Source organism: Lathamus discolor, chromosome 21 (genome assembly GCF_037157495.1).
Source record: "Lathamus discolor isolate bLatDis1 chromosome 21, bLatDis1.hap1, whole genome shotgun sequence".
In the NCBI taxonomy this organism is placed as follows: domain Eukaryota; kingdom Metazoa; phylum Chordata; class Aves; order Psittaciformes; family Psittacidae; genus Lathamus; species Lathamus discolor.
In genome coordinates, this window is record NC_088904.1 from 3,367,375 (window position 1) to 3,380,293 (window position 12,919).

At 58.5% G+C, this 12,919-nt stretch overlaps 1 protein-coding gene across 1 annotated transcript; it reads left to right on the forward strand.

Moving 5' to 3' along the window:
* The first annotated feature begins 87 nt into the window (after positions 1-87).
* BSG (basigin (Ok blood group)) lies at positions 88-11,990 on the forward strand. Its single transcript, XM_065699681.1, has 9 exons — positions 88-230; positions 3,815-4,162; positions 5,554-5,710; positions 7,142-7,230; positions 7,484-7,611; positions 7,799-8,072; positions 10,214-10,238; positions 10,837-10,907; positions 11,191-11,990. Exons 1-8 carry the CDS (start codon positions 143-145, stop codon positions 10,892-10,894), a joined length of 1,167 nt encoding a protein of 388 aa, XP_065555753.1. The 5' UTR covers positions 88-142; the 3' UTR covers positions 10,895-10,907; positions 11,191-11,990.
* Positions 11,991-12,919: the final 929 nt, after the last annotated feature.

Consider the following 12,919-nt stretch of genomic DNA (forward strand, 5'->3'; position numbering starts at 1 on the left):
CAGCGCCGCGATGGATGGGCGGGGCTACTCGCAGCGTTGACTTCCGATTGGCTGTCGAGCCCGCTAAGGGCCCGCCCCCTCCTCCGTGACCCGGCGCGGTGCTTATAGCGGGCGGCGGGCGGCGCGGAGCGGACGCGCAGTGATGGCGGCGGCGGCACCGTGCGGGCTGCGGGCTCTGCTCCCCCTCCTCTTCCTGCTGGGCGCGGTGGCCACCGGCGTCGCGGGGACAAGTACGGGCCGGGGGGGGGGGGGCTCGGGCCGGGGGGGGGGGAGAGGGTTCCGGTTCGGCGGGGCTCGGGGCTCCGCCGCGGGCTCGGGCGGCGGCGTTGCGGGGGGCGGAGCGGCGCTGGAGCCCTGCGGGCCGGCACGTCGCACGGCGGGCGGGGCCCAGGCGGGGGCAGCCCCGGGCTCGGTGTCCTCTCTGCGCCGCTATCGGAGGTCTCCAGGCTCCGGTGGGGCCGGTTCCCTGCGGGCGGCCCGGGTCGCGCAATGCGGAAGGGCGGTGGAGGCAGCCCCGGTGCTTTCCCGTAGGGACAAGGAGGAGGGGGGGGGGGATTTCCTCCTCGCAGCCGTTTCCGGGGCTTACGGAGCGGCAGCGGCTTCCCGGGCCCTAAAGCCCTAACGCGGCCCCCGTGGCCCGTAAGCCGCTAATCCCCGCCGGGGCCGCGGGCCCCGCTCTGCGGCGCGGCTGGGAGCTGGATGCGGGGAGCTCGGCGCTGGGTCCCTGTGATCCCAAAGCGAGCCGGGATGCGCCGTGCGCTGCCCTGGCGCTTGGCTTCCACCCCGCTCCTGGAGCTCGCCTCGAAGGAGCCGCGGGCGAGCGGCCGCCTGGGCACGCAGAGCCCCGAGGGCTCCGCGGCCGCTGATTCAGCCGCGGTGCAGGAGGGGCCGGTGTGGAGGTGTTTTACTGCGCGTTGTGGGCTGGTCCTGCCGGCTCCGTGCGGATCCTGCCCTGCGCGCAGCCTGTTTGTGGTCCCGGTGCCAAGCCCCGAGGGCTGGAGGTGGAAGAGCGGGAGGATCCCGAGCTACAGAAGCGCCCATCCCAGCGTTTCCTTGCGGCAACGGGAGGGTGGGGGCTGCCTCCTCCTAAACATCGCAGTTTTGGGGGTAAACCGGCCGAAAACGGTGCATTCCGGCTGCTCCCCGCCGGGAGCATCCCCCCCTCCAATGCGCTGCCATGGGAAAGCTGTTCCTATCCTTGCTTCGCAAAGCCTCGGAAGGAATTGCTGCCCTACAGGCCCGTTGGTTGTGTAACGTGGGTCCTGCCCTGGCTGCAGGGCTTTTGGGTGCGATGGTGCTGATGGCACAAATAAAGCAGTGTGCGGGGCTGGGAAGTGAGGGGTTTCTGCTTGGATTTATGGAGCAGATTCCATGAGGTCCTTTTAAGCGGCAGCATCGCTGCTATTGGTAGCTCGTCATGCAGGGAAGCGTGGGGAGGGGAGATCTAGGTTGGATATAAGGAAGTGCTCAAGGCCGGGTTGGACACAGGGGCTTGGAGCAAGCTGCTCCAGTGGAAGGGGTCCCTGCCCGTGGCAGGGGTTGGAGCTGGAGGAGCTTTAAGGTCCTTTCCTACCCAACCCAGGCTGGGATTGAACTCGCTGCCCTCGGGAGGAGGAACCCTGCCTGCAAGCACTCTCCTCTGACCTGTGCTGGGGCTGGGACGGCCGCTGGTGCCAGAATGCGGTTTATAGCTCTTAGCGGCAATGGCAAAAAGCTTCGGGGCCTCAAATGTCCCCTTCTGAGGCCAAGAAGCAAAGGTCGGGCCCGGCAGGAGAGTGAACCCTGGGGCAGGGCGCAGAGACACTGAACACCACCGGGGCTCCTCCCTCTGCGCCGGGGGGAGGTTGTTTTTAGTCTGAAGGTGACTGGGGACAGCGTTGGCTGCTCCTGTGGCCCGTCCGGCTCCTCCGACACCGCGCTGTGCCCAGCGGGACGGGGCGCCTTGTGGAATGGCCGGGGTTTGGGAGCTGATTCCATTCCCGTCCCCCTTTGGGAGAGGATGGAGCAGCTGTGATCGATTCCAGCAGGTCGATAGTGGCTGCGCTCCGAGGCGGTTGCCGTTCCCAGCCTGGCGTTCCGCTTGGCTTTGTGTTGGGAGCAAAGGGGATGTTAATCCCAAGGGAATGCAAACGGGCCTTGCTGTTGTTCCTGCTTGCCCAAGCTTTTGAGCCTGTCTGAACTGCACCAAGTGCCCTCTAACAGGGAGCAAATAACCTTGCAGCGGCTCGTTTTGTCGGCAAACAATAATCACCCTGTAGCTGCACAGAACCACCCCGAAGCCTTGATCTTTACCAGATCCTGTTTGAAACCAGGACGGGGCTTTACCAAGGTTCTTTGAGTACTCAGAATGAGGGGGTTTCATCACAGGCCTGTGGTGTAAAACAACCTGCCTGGGCACAGGGCCCTGCTTCTGGAGCTGAAACTTGGAGACGGGAAGCGCTGATACCCACCCGCAAAGGACTTCTGGAGCTCCATCACCTCCCCTTTGAAATCAGTGGCAGTGCCTTGGTGGCAGATGGGGTTAGGTCTCTCTTTCCTCATCCGGGCGTGCTTATTCTTTCAGCCTTTTACGTTCTTTCCTATGTAAAGCTAATTTGTTCCCCTGAGAGCTGCGGCACTGAGTTACTGAGGGCTCTGGCATGTGCCTTGCAGCCTGACCTGTATTTTCCTGGAGTTTGAGCAAACTTGGGATTGAAATCCCGATTTCTCATGGAAACCTCTTCAGGCATTCGCAACGCCCCAAAATTCACTCCCAAACCCAGCTCCCTTTGTGCCTGGACACCACGGTGTGACACAGGGCTGGGTATCCCCAGGAGCCGTGATTCCTAACGATGCTCATGTGCAGGATGCCCCATAAAGCCGTGGGGACACATCTGAAGCGTAGGCAGCGCCCATGTCACAACCTCACCGCGTTCCTCTTACCCCTGAGCTCCTCACGTCCGTGCCCTTGACCCACGGATGCTGCTCTTTTCCTGCAGTGCTGTTGCCTGAGCCTCCCTTCCGCCCGCTTGGGACCCGCTCCCCTGGGTCCTGCCCTTCTCCCAGCCCCGTGTCATGGTTGGAGCAGGTTGCTCCGGGTGCCCACAGAGCTCAGCAGCTCGGCCTTGTGCAGGCCCACACCTACCTTTGGACCGTGTTTTCCAAGGCTAACCCCCCCCCTGCACTCCCCGGCCTCTTGCTGCACGAGCAAAGTGCTGCAGTCCTGAAGCCTGCGGGTGCTCCTCACGCCTCTGATCTCATTATTGCTGATCTCGCTCCCCAGAGCTGCCTTGCCTGGGATGAAAAGTGGGATTAGATGAGCTCTGAGGCACAAGTTCTTCCCTGTGAGGGTGCTGAGGCGCTGGCACAGGGTGCCCAGAGAAGCTGTGGCTGCCCCATCCAACGTGCTCAAGGCCAGGTTGGACGGAGCTTGGAGCAAGCTGCTCCAGTGGAAGGGGTTGGAACTGGATGAGCTTTGAGGTCCCAACCGATTCCATGATTCTATGGTTTCACTGTATGACAGGGAATGTTTCACCCTTCCCCATACATTGCAGCATGAGCTGCAGCATGTTCCATGCTGCCCCTTGTGTGAGTGTGGGGGGGGGTTCCTCATCTGGATGGTGGCAAATTCCACGTCCTGGTTTGTATGGCCTGGGTTTGCAGCTGGAGATGCAACCCTTAAACCCTCCGAGCCCTGTCTGAGCTGGGCAGAGCTCAGCAGGGAGGGAAGGAAGGAAGAGTTGCACCCAGCCCGGCGGCTGAACGCGTGTTGCTTGGAGCGGGTGGGTTCTTGCTTTGCACTAACACTTTGCACTAATACCTCTTCAACTCATAGCTGGCTTTATAAAGTCACCGCTGTCTCAAAAGAGACTGACTCAGGACAGCGTGGAGCTGTACTGCGAGGCCATTGGCACCCCCATCCCCGAGATCCAGTGGTGGTTTGAGGGCAACGAGCCCAATGAGACCTATGCTCAGCTCTGGGACGGAGCACGGCAGGACCGGGTCAGGATCAACGCCACCTACAACCTGCACTCCACCAGCACCATCTCCATCACCAACCTCACCGACGACGACTCGGGCACGTACGAGTGCCGGGCCAGCAACGACCCCGACCGCAACCACTTGTCCAAGAGCCCCAAAGTCAAGTGGATCCGTTCGCAGGCGAACGTGTTTGTCATCGAACGTGAGTGGCCACCCCGAGGCCTTGGCACTTGTTGGGACACCGGTGTCTCGAGTCTCCTGCCATGCTCACCCCTGCACCCGTGTCCTGTGGCTCCCGAAAGCTTCCCCTCACCCTCCCACTGTAGAACCGAGAGGCTCCCACCCTCTGTCATCTCCCTCACCGCTGTGACGTGACCCGAAATGGCCCTGCTCAAAAAGGGTTGTGGCTTCCCCACCAAACCGCCCGGCGGCCATCCCGAGGAGCCAAAGACCTGGAACCCCACCGCTTATTGCCGAGTGCCTCCGATTGCTGGTGCTGCCTTGGTAGAGCTGAGAGGCTCCGATCTGTGGGGGGCTCTGCCCTTACCACCACTGAGAAACCTTCCCTCCAGCTCATAGAGCTGCTGCTCCCGCCGTGCTTCCTGCTCGCTTCCTTGCTGGTCCAGACAAGCAGTGGGGAGCAAATCCTGCTTTTTTTGGGGTGTCCTGAGGTGCAACCGTTTTTGAACGGGTGTCTGTGTGCGCCGCTGCCTTGGGGGGGGAGTTGCTTGTCCTGTGGGAGCGACCGCGTTCCCTCTGCTCCCAGCTGATGGGCGGCTGCTTGGAGCTAGAGAAACCTGGGATTATGTGGATGTTCTGTTAAGGTCCTACCGGGAATGCTCAAGTTAGAGCAGGCTTTTCAGCCAGGGGATCCACAACTCCAGCAGAACCTTCCTGCAGGGGAGTTTGGGGAGGAGGAAGAGCCAAAGGCACTGGGAGGAAGAGCAGGAGCCGTAGTGCAGCAAGGCAGGGGAGAGGTGCTGCTGTGGCAGCTCTGCTCTTGGACTGCCACCCGCAAGCCTGACTCATCTCATGTGTCATTTACTGCTGCTTGGCACGTGGAGGCCCAGGACCTTTCGGAGTCATGGTTCTGTGTGTCTTAACTGTGACCTCTTGGGCTGCATCAGATGATGCTCGTGGTGTTTGCATACGGGCTCATTGGTTATGTTACCCGGAGGGGGTCTAAACCTGCTCAGGTGCTGGGAGGTGGGTGCTGTGGTGGCTCCGAAGAGCAGGGCCGTACCCTGCCCTTCCCAGTACCACCTTTCCCATTGCTTATTGAGCTCTGCTGGAGCTGCAGCCGTTGTAGGGGCAGTGGGGGCTCGGAATCCGCCAGGACACAAGGCAGCGATCCTGGTTGGGGTGGGAGAGGCTATGGGATTACCATGGGTTATCCCGAGGTGCATCAGGCCCATGGTGCCTGGGTTTTGAGTCTTCTCTGCTGGTATTGTGAGTTCTGGTAGGAAATTATTGACACAGGTAAGTGGAAGCTGGGATAGATGCAAGGAGCTGTGGGGTTTGCATCCCGGGTTCTTGGCGCATCACCTCGGGAATGCCGTGTGCTGACTCCAATGGAATTGTCTCCGCATGCAGGTCCAGACATCAAAGCTCAACTCACCGGTGTTCCTGGGAAGCTGGTCCTGGCCTGCAACATGACTGGGCAGTATCTTCCCATCCAGGGCCACGAGTGGATGCACGGGGACAAGGTCCTGCAAACGGATGCGGACGCAAGCGCTTTCACCAGCTACACGTGAGTGTCAGGAGCAAGGGCAGATAAGGATCTGAACGCATGCACAGGGTTTTCTTTACAGTTAATGGTTCCTGTCAACTGACTGAATTGCTGCAAATGGAAGGGTTTAAACGTAAGGTCAAAGTAAAACTAGATTTGGGAATCATAGAATCAACTCTGGAGGTTGGAAGGGACTTTTAATGTTGGGAAAACCCAATGTTTTCCCCTTCTTGGGGAAAAGAGGGGCAAAAAGGAGGAGGATGAAGGGGAAATGATACACCAGAGCTATCCTCTTAACGAGAAGCTCTACTGCTTTATGTGCAGCATGGCACCAGTGTGCCAGAGCTAAGGGACCTTCCCATTGTCCCTGCCCTGGGGGTGGTTTGTACCTTCCCAAAGTCCATTCCAGTGGAACAAGCTGGGATGCTGCCTGCCTTTGGGGTCAGCACCGAGGAGCTGCTTTGGTGGGGGGGGTGTAATGGGAATACCAGGCTCATTGTAGCAGTGCAGCGAGCTTTCCCTTCCCATTACAGTGAGGCCTGGCTGGCTCTGACCCAGCAGCTGGAGAGGCATCGCATCCCTTTGTGTGGCGGTGCCGACGTGCCCGGCTCCCCATAGCAACAGGGAGCTGAACAAGGATTAAAGTATTTATAACCCAGCCTCCCTCGCGTGACCTCGATTCCTCAGCTGAGTGGGTTTGGGAAGTGGGAAGCGTCACGCACAGCCCAAGGAACAAAGAGCCCCCTTGTCCCAGGCCAGCCCTGGGGCTCCAACTTCGCTGCCCCTTCCCTGGAGCGGCCGGTCCTGTGCTGCAGAATGAGGTGGTTGTTGCGGTCCAGCATAATCCACTCAAGCTCATTGCAGCAGCTTTACAGAAGGAAAACAGGAGATTTAGCGCTGAGCTCGGATCCGGCTGGAATAACCCAGCCTGGGTGGCTTTTTCCATCCCCCCCCTACTTTGCCATGTGTTTCAGTGGCCTTCTCCATGGGAAGAAAAGCCTCCCTCGGGATCTGTGGTCCAGAGTTCCTTGCCTGGCTCTTTAGAGGCTGGGGTGATGCCGGCCACGAGGTGTGCAGCGTAGTGAGAGCACTTGTGCTGCATTCAGATCCTGTTGGCTTTGCTTGGCCTGGGATGCGTATGGAAGAGGGAAGAGCGTGGAAGTAGAGGCCCTGGTGGCTTTGGGCTAGGGAGGGAAAGCTGCTGCTCTGCAGGAACCAGGCCACAAGCCCATGAGGTCTTAGTGGTCACCGATTTAATAGACCCACGTTGGACTTGGTGTCTGCGAAGAGAGGAGGCTGGAGGTTCATGGCGAGGTCTCAATGGGACAAATTGCCTACGGAGGAGGTTGCTGATGCTGTCTGGTCTCTGTGTGGATGGGGCTGGGCTTTGGGGTCTCTCTGTGGGCAAGGCACTTGTGCCGGATGCTCATGTGCTCTCCTGGTTTTTGGTAGGATCGAGGGGAAGATGGAAGAGCACTCTGGTGTCTATGAGTGCGTCTACAAAACAAACCCAGTGATAAAAGGACATCTGAATATCTCAGGTAACTTCATTTGCTTCTGGGCCTGAGTGGGGAAGCTGTGACCTCCTCCACACTTTGGGAAGCTTCTTTTAGCCCTTCCTCATAAAGGATGCTACCAGAAGCAGCTCGGTTTTATCAGGGTTTCTATGGGCAAGGGAGGGGACCAGACCCACTAACCAAACCCAAGCTTTCTGGGGAGCTGTTTGTGCCCAGGGAATACAAACCCAGGTGTTTCCTTCAAGGCAGTGTCTGAATTCTCTTTCTCTTGCCATAGTTCCACCCCAAGTGACGGCGTACAAGAAGTCCGAGCACGGCAATGAGGGGGACACAGGAGTGTTGGTCTGCAAGTGCAGCTCGTTCCCTCCCGTCACCTCTTGGGTCTGGTACAAGCATGGCCAAGAGGTAAGTGCTGTGCTTTGATGCTCCTTCTCCCATTCTCCTCCTGCTCAGCAAAGGGGCAGAGGACCTCATTCCATCAGCATCAGCTCCTGCTCGGTGCCGTGGCAGTGGTAGGACCACACATAGGGAGTGAGCATCTCCCCTCGTGTCAGCACTGCCATGAGAGCTGTGTCTTCCTCCCTCCCTCCAGCCCATCATCAATGGTTCTGGGCGCTACATCATCAAGTCCAGTGGCAACAAGACGGAGTTACGCATCCTGAAGCTGAACATTGAGGAGGACTCGGGTGATTACCACTGCAACGCCACCAATGCCTATGGGCAGGGCAGCGCCACGGTGAGCCTGCGCGTCCGCAGCCGCCTCGCAGCGCTCTGGCCCTTCCTGGGCATCGTGGCAGAAGTCCTTGTTCTTGTCACCATCATCTTCATCTATGAGAAGAGGAGGAAGCCGGATGAGGTTCTTGATGGTAAGAGGTGCCTGGGGGGGGGGGGGGTTAAATCTTTATGGAGAGATGAAGGAACTCGGAGGGTGCAGGTGAAATGTTCTTGTAGAGAACTCAGAGCTCCCTTTGTAAACCGAGGTGGTCTCTGTCAGGCTGCTTGAGCTGTGATGTTGCAACCGATGGCCCTGTTGGAGAGGCCTGCAGCAAGCTCTGCTTTGGGTCTGGGCTGAGAGAAGGTGCATGGGGGTCAGCCTGACCCTTTGGCTCAGGGTGCCCCTGCGTTCTGCAGGCGCTGGAGCAGAGCTGGGTTGTCCCTGTTCTGGAGGAGCTGGTTTCTGAAGGAGTAGGAGAGGCTTTCCTGGTGCTGCAGAAGCCGGGAACTGTGGCAGTGAAGGCTCAGCTCAGGGGTCCGGTTTGGACCTTTAGATCCACACATCCTGCCTGGAGGAGCCCGGTGCTATCTTTAATCTGTTCTGGAAATACCGGCTCCTCCCTTTCCTTATCAGTAAGGATCTGCATTGTGTGAGCCCAGCTGCTCCTGCCTTATCTGATCCAGTTAACAATGAGGTGTAAAGGGTTGGTATCCTTCCTGCCTGCCGGGCTGACCCTTGCGAGGGAACAGACATGGGGTGAGGTGCAGGGGAGGGACTGAAATTCCCAAATAGCCCTGCCCTGACCACAGGGATTGAGGAATTCCACTCAAGGTGGTTTTATGAGCAGATGCTTTGTCCCTCTGAAGCCCTTGGGTGGGAAGCAGATGCCTTAAGGAATGTTATAGCTGCATCTTCCCCATCTATAGCCTGTGTGTGGTGAGTGATCTGGCTTCTGAGGGCATCAGCCTGGTCCAGACCATGTCCAGTGCTGACGCATCGGAGCTGTAGCAGATGCTTGGTCACAAAGACAGGGGGTGTGTATATTGAATGTTCTTGGGCAGAGCTCTTCAGTTCCCAAGCACTTATGAATGGGGATGCAGCATCACATCCCCTTGACAAGCACACACACAGCTTTACACCTCCCTGGTGTAAAGTGCTGCTCTTCCCAAAGGGCTTTAGTAGCTCTGCCCCTCTTGAGAGCTCAGACAAAGGCTGCTCCTCGGGGTGTGTGGTTGTGAATTGGCTGCTCCCTATTACCTGGGGTAGGGAGAGGCCCTTGGGTACGGTGTGATGTGCTTGCTGGTGTTATCTTTCCACTCTTCCCTTCTCCGCTGCTGGTGCCACCTCACACGGTAAGTAGGAGCTAGTTCCAGCCCTGGTTCTGCCTCTGTCCTCTCACCAGCTGCCTGCAGATCGTGGTGCCCAAGGCAGTCCTGATGCTTCAGAGCTCGCTGCTCTTTGGGGACTGTGCAGGAGATGATGGGGAGCCTTCTGTTGGGGGGGTGGCAGATTGCAAGGAGCTGGTGAAGGCCTTGGCACGTGGTAGAGGTGTTCTCTTAGCTGTGGTTCTCAGTGTAGCAGGGCTGTGGTGTGTGATGTGTTCCTCCTGATCCCATCAAACACTGCTGAAAACCTCAGTCCTGGAGCATCCTCTGTGGAATCCCCTCCTCTTGCTGTTGAAGCCTGAGCTTTGGGAACCATCTGAGGGTCAGCAGTGGGTAGCTCAGTGGCAGCCTCTCCCAGTGGATCTGTTCCTTTCCTTGTTGTAAGGGCTGGGGATGGGAGGAGCTGCCTGCTCTGCTGGGGATGCGCAGGGTGGGAATGCCAAATGGATGCTACCGGCCTATGGAGCTGCTTCCGAGCTTCTCTGGACGCTTCCCTTTGGCTCCTGGGGCAGTCTCAGGTCTGCCTCCTGCCTCGGGGTTGCTGAGGCACTGGACCTGAGCTGTGCTTGGGAGCAGGGGGGTGATGGGGACTTCGTTATCCCCTGAGTCCAACCTCAGCCCTGTGCCAAGAGAAGCCGCTGCGTAACAGCAGCTTATGTCTAAGTCTGTGCCTTGCCTAAGCTTAGACAAGAAGCAGCCTGAGGAGCAGTAGCCCCCTGCTCTGCCCTGGGTGTGAGCTGCCCTTTGGGTTCAGCCCTGTTGGGGCAGTGGTATCCAATGAATCCAGTGACCTCCCTGGAATGCAGCCCCCAGGGGTTTAAGAGGTGGCAGAGATTAAATCTTCTGCCCTTCCCTGATGTTGTTTGTTCTTTCTTCCTTCCCCGTGCGTGCTGTGTGGAACGTGAAGATGATGATGGAGGCTCTGCACCACTGTAAGTACCTGCCTCCTTCCTGTTCAGCCAGATCTGCCCTGGCAGATCGCATCCAGGGAATGTGCTCTGGCTGGTGTGGGAATAACTCTGCTGGCTTGGGAGGCTTCCCCCCTGTGGTTCATTGAATGGGGCCTGTGTGTAAACCACACTGAACTGGAGATGGCCCCCGTGCCTCAAAACTGACTCTCTTCTGGTACCTCATCTCCTCTTGACCATCTTTAGGACCTGAATTACATCAGTCATTCCTTGCCATTTGACTCCTTGTAAAAGGGAGTCTTCAACCACTGGAGCATGGGGATAAGGTCTCCCCTGAGCCGCCTTTCCTTGCATCCTTGGGTCACCTTTGTGGCCCTTCTGGATCCCCTCCGGCCTGGCCACAGCTTGTTTTGTGGTAGTGGAGCCCAAAACCGACGCCAGCGCTCCACGTGTGGCCTGACAAGCACCGAGTGGGACAATGGCATCCCTGTCTCTGCTGGGGATGCCCCAGTGTCCTGCTGGCTCTTTGCTGCAGCTGCTCCCTGCTACCTCCTCTTGAGCTTGTCCCCACCAGTGGGGCTTCCTCCTGGTTCTCCCCTCATTGCCCCTTTTCTCTTCCCAGGAAAAGCAATGCCACAAACCACAAGGACAAGAACGTCCGCCAGAGAAACGCGAACTGAGAGCAGGGGCCAGGTGAGCGCCATTCCCCGGGGGGGGAATTGCAGCTGAGAGGGGCTGGGCTGTAACCTACCTGGAGCCCTGGAGCATCTGCATGTGCCAAGGGGAAAGGGGGAAGGCAGCGTTGGACTCCTGAAGCATAGGAGAGTCAGGATTGTGGGGTAACTCCTGCACTGGACTCGAGCAGGACACGAGTCCCAGCCCACAGCCTTCATCCCGCACCGCTCCATCACCCTCCTCTAGCGCAGCCTGACTGGTCCTACTGTGTTCTCACTGGCTCTGCCTTCTCTCCCCGCAGGTGATGTGCAGCTGAAGAACTCATCTGGACAACTTTGTTTTCTTCTAATCCTTTTGTCAGGGCAGGGGGGGAGTAAAATAGCAGCAGGAGATACCCCCGAGCATCCTCACAGTGCAGATCCTTCACTTCCTAAAGAAACTTCAGTTGTAGAACCTAAAATACACTTTTTCTTCTTTTTTTTAAAGAGTCTTGGGAGGGTTTTTCTACCTGTAAATGTAAATCCCTTGTTTCTGGTAGTCACTGCCTCTGTTTAGGTTTCTTGCTGTTGGTACAGGGGGTGGGTTGGGAGAGCATCATTTCCTCACCTATGGGAAGAGCAGGAGCGTCCTCCTGGCCCCACCGTTGTGCTTTGGAGCTGGGGTTAAGACCTGAAGGGGCAGCACTGTGTGTGCAGCTCCTCTCATGCTGCTCTGGTGATGACCTGAGCTGAGCCAGGGCATCACCAGCAGCAAGGCTGCACCTTTCCCCTCGTGCGGCAGTGCCGATTCCAAGCAGCTTCTCCAGAGCTTCCTTAAATGCTCTTCAACAACCCGGAGGGCAGCGCTGGAGCCGGACACGGATGGGTACCGCGGCTGTGAACTTATGGGGTGGGCTTGGATCTCTTCTCCCCTTGCTGCAGCGGGGCTGGGGGGCAGTTTAACCGCGTGTGGTCTTGGGCTTGAGCTGTTGGGGTTTGTGGGGTAGGAGCGAGAGCAGCCGAGTGCTTCGTGCAGTCTAATGCCTGTAGTGCTGGGTAGCAGCGAACTGTTCCCTCTGTTAACACACAAATAAAGGCGATTCCTCTCTCTGGGTTTTTTCCATCCCTGCCTGGCCTCTGCTCTCTTCCCTGGCAGTTGGAGCCTGATCCCCTGGCTCATTCCTGGCTGTGGAGCACGGGGCCGTGTCTCAGCTTGGTGCCAGCTCTCGCTGTGCTCTCATCACACCCCGTACGTGCAGCTTGAGGCTCTCAGCCCTCTGGGAAGGGGATGAGCGCTGCTTCCTGCTCTGCGGCGCCTGGGAGGGTGCTGGGGGCAGTCCCTTTGCCCTGCTCCGCAGTTACTCAGCATCTTGCGGCCATGGGGTTAAGGAGCCTTTGCAGGACGTGCTCCAAGCAGTTCTTTTCCCTGGGGGAAAGGGTTGAGGCCTTTGTGTACAGTGTGGTGCCTGTGGAGAGGATGGAGGATGTGGAAGAGCGGGGGTCCCTTTGCTATTAAAGGAGCTCCCGTCCTTGGAGTGAAGCAGTGATGGCTGTGAGCTGGTGAGGAGCCACTGCACGCCCTGGCTGAGCCTGGTCCCGAAGCCTCACCTTGCACCCAAAGCCTTCTCCCTGCCTGCAAAGGGGTAACTCGGGAGCGTGGCTGTGGTGAGGCAGCAGCAGCCGTGGTGCTGGGTCCCTCCTGCCTGTTCCTGCTGCAGCAGCTCGGGCTCTGTGCTGTGTAAGTGGGTTATGCAAAGCTTTCCGAGCCGGCCTCGTGCTGGCGGGTGCCATCCTGGTGAGAAATCAATGCAGGGCTTCATTTCCTTGATGAGGATGATGGGTCCTGCCTGCCCTGGCTCTGCTGCAGCACAAAGCACCGCTTGTGCCTCTTGGTTGGCAGGGAGGGGAACAACCAGCCTGGGGAGGGATGGAGCAGCAGCATCGTGCTGCTCCCCTGCGGTGAACGAGATCTCCGTCAATGGAGAACGCGGCTGTCCCCAGCGCATGTGGGGCTCCTGATGCCTCGGGATGAGCCCTGAGCTGCCACTTGGC

What these genes read in the sequence shown, in the direction of transcription:
- BSG (XM_065699681.1), top strand. Translation starts at nt 143, where the DNA reads ATGGCGGCGGCGGCACCGTGCGGGCTGCGGGCTCTGCTCCCCCTCCTC. An exon ending in AGCGCTTTCACCAGCTACAC is followed by an intron (nt 5,711 to 7,141) that starts GTGAGTGTCAGG and finishes GGTTTTTGGTAG; the next exon opens with GATCGAGGGGAAGATGGAAG. An exon ending in AGGACATCTGAATATCTCAG is followed by an intron (nt 7,231 to 7,483) that starts GTAACTTCATTT and finishes CTCTTGCCATAG; the next exon opens with TTCCACCCCAAGTGACGGCG.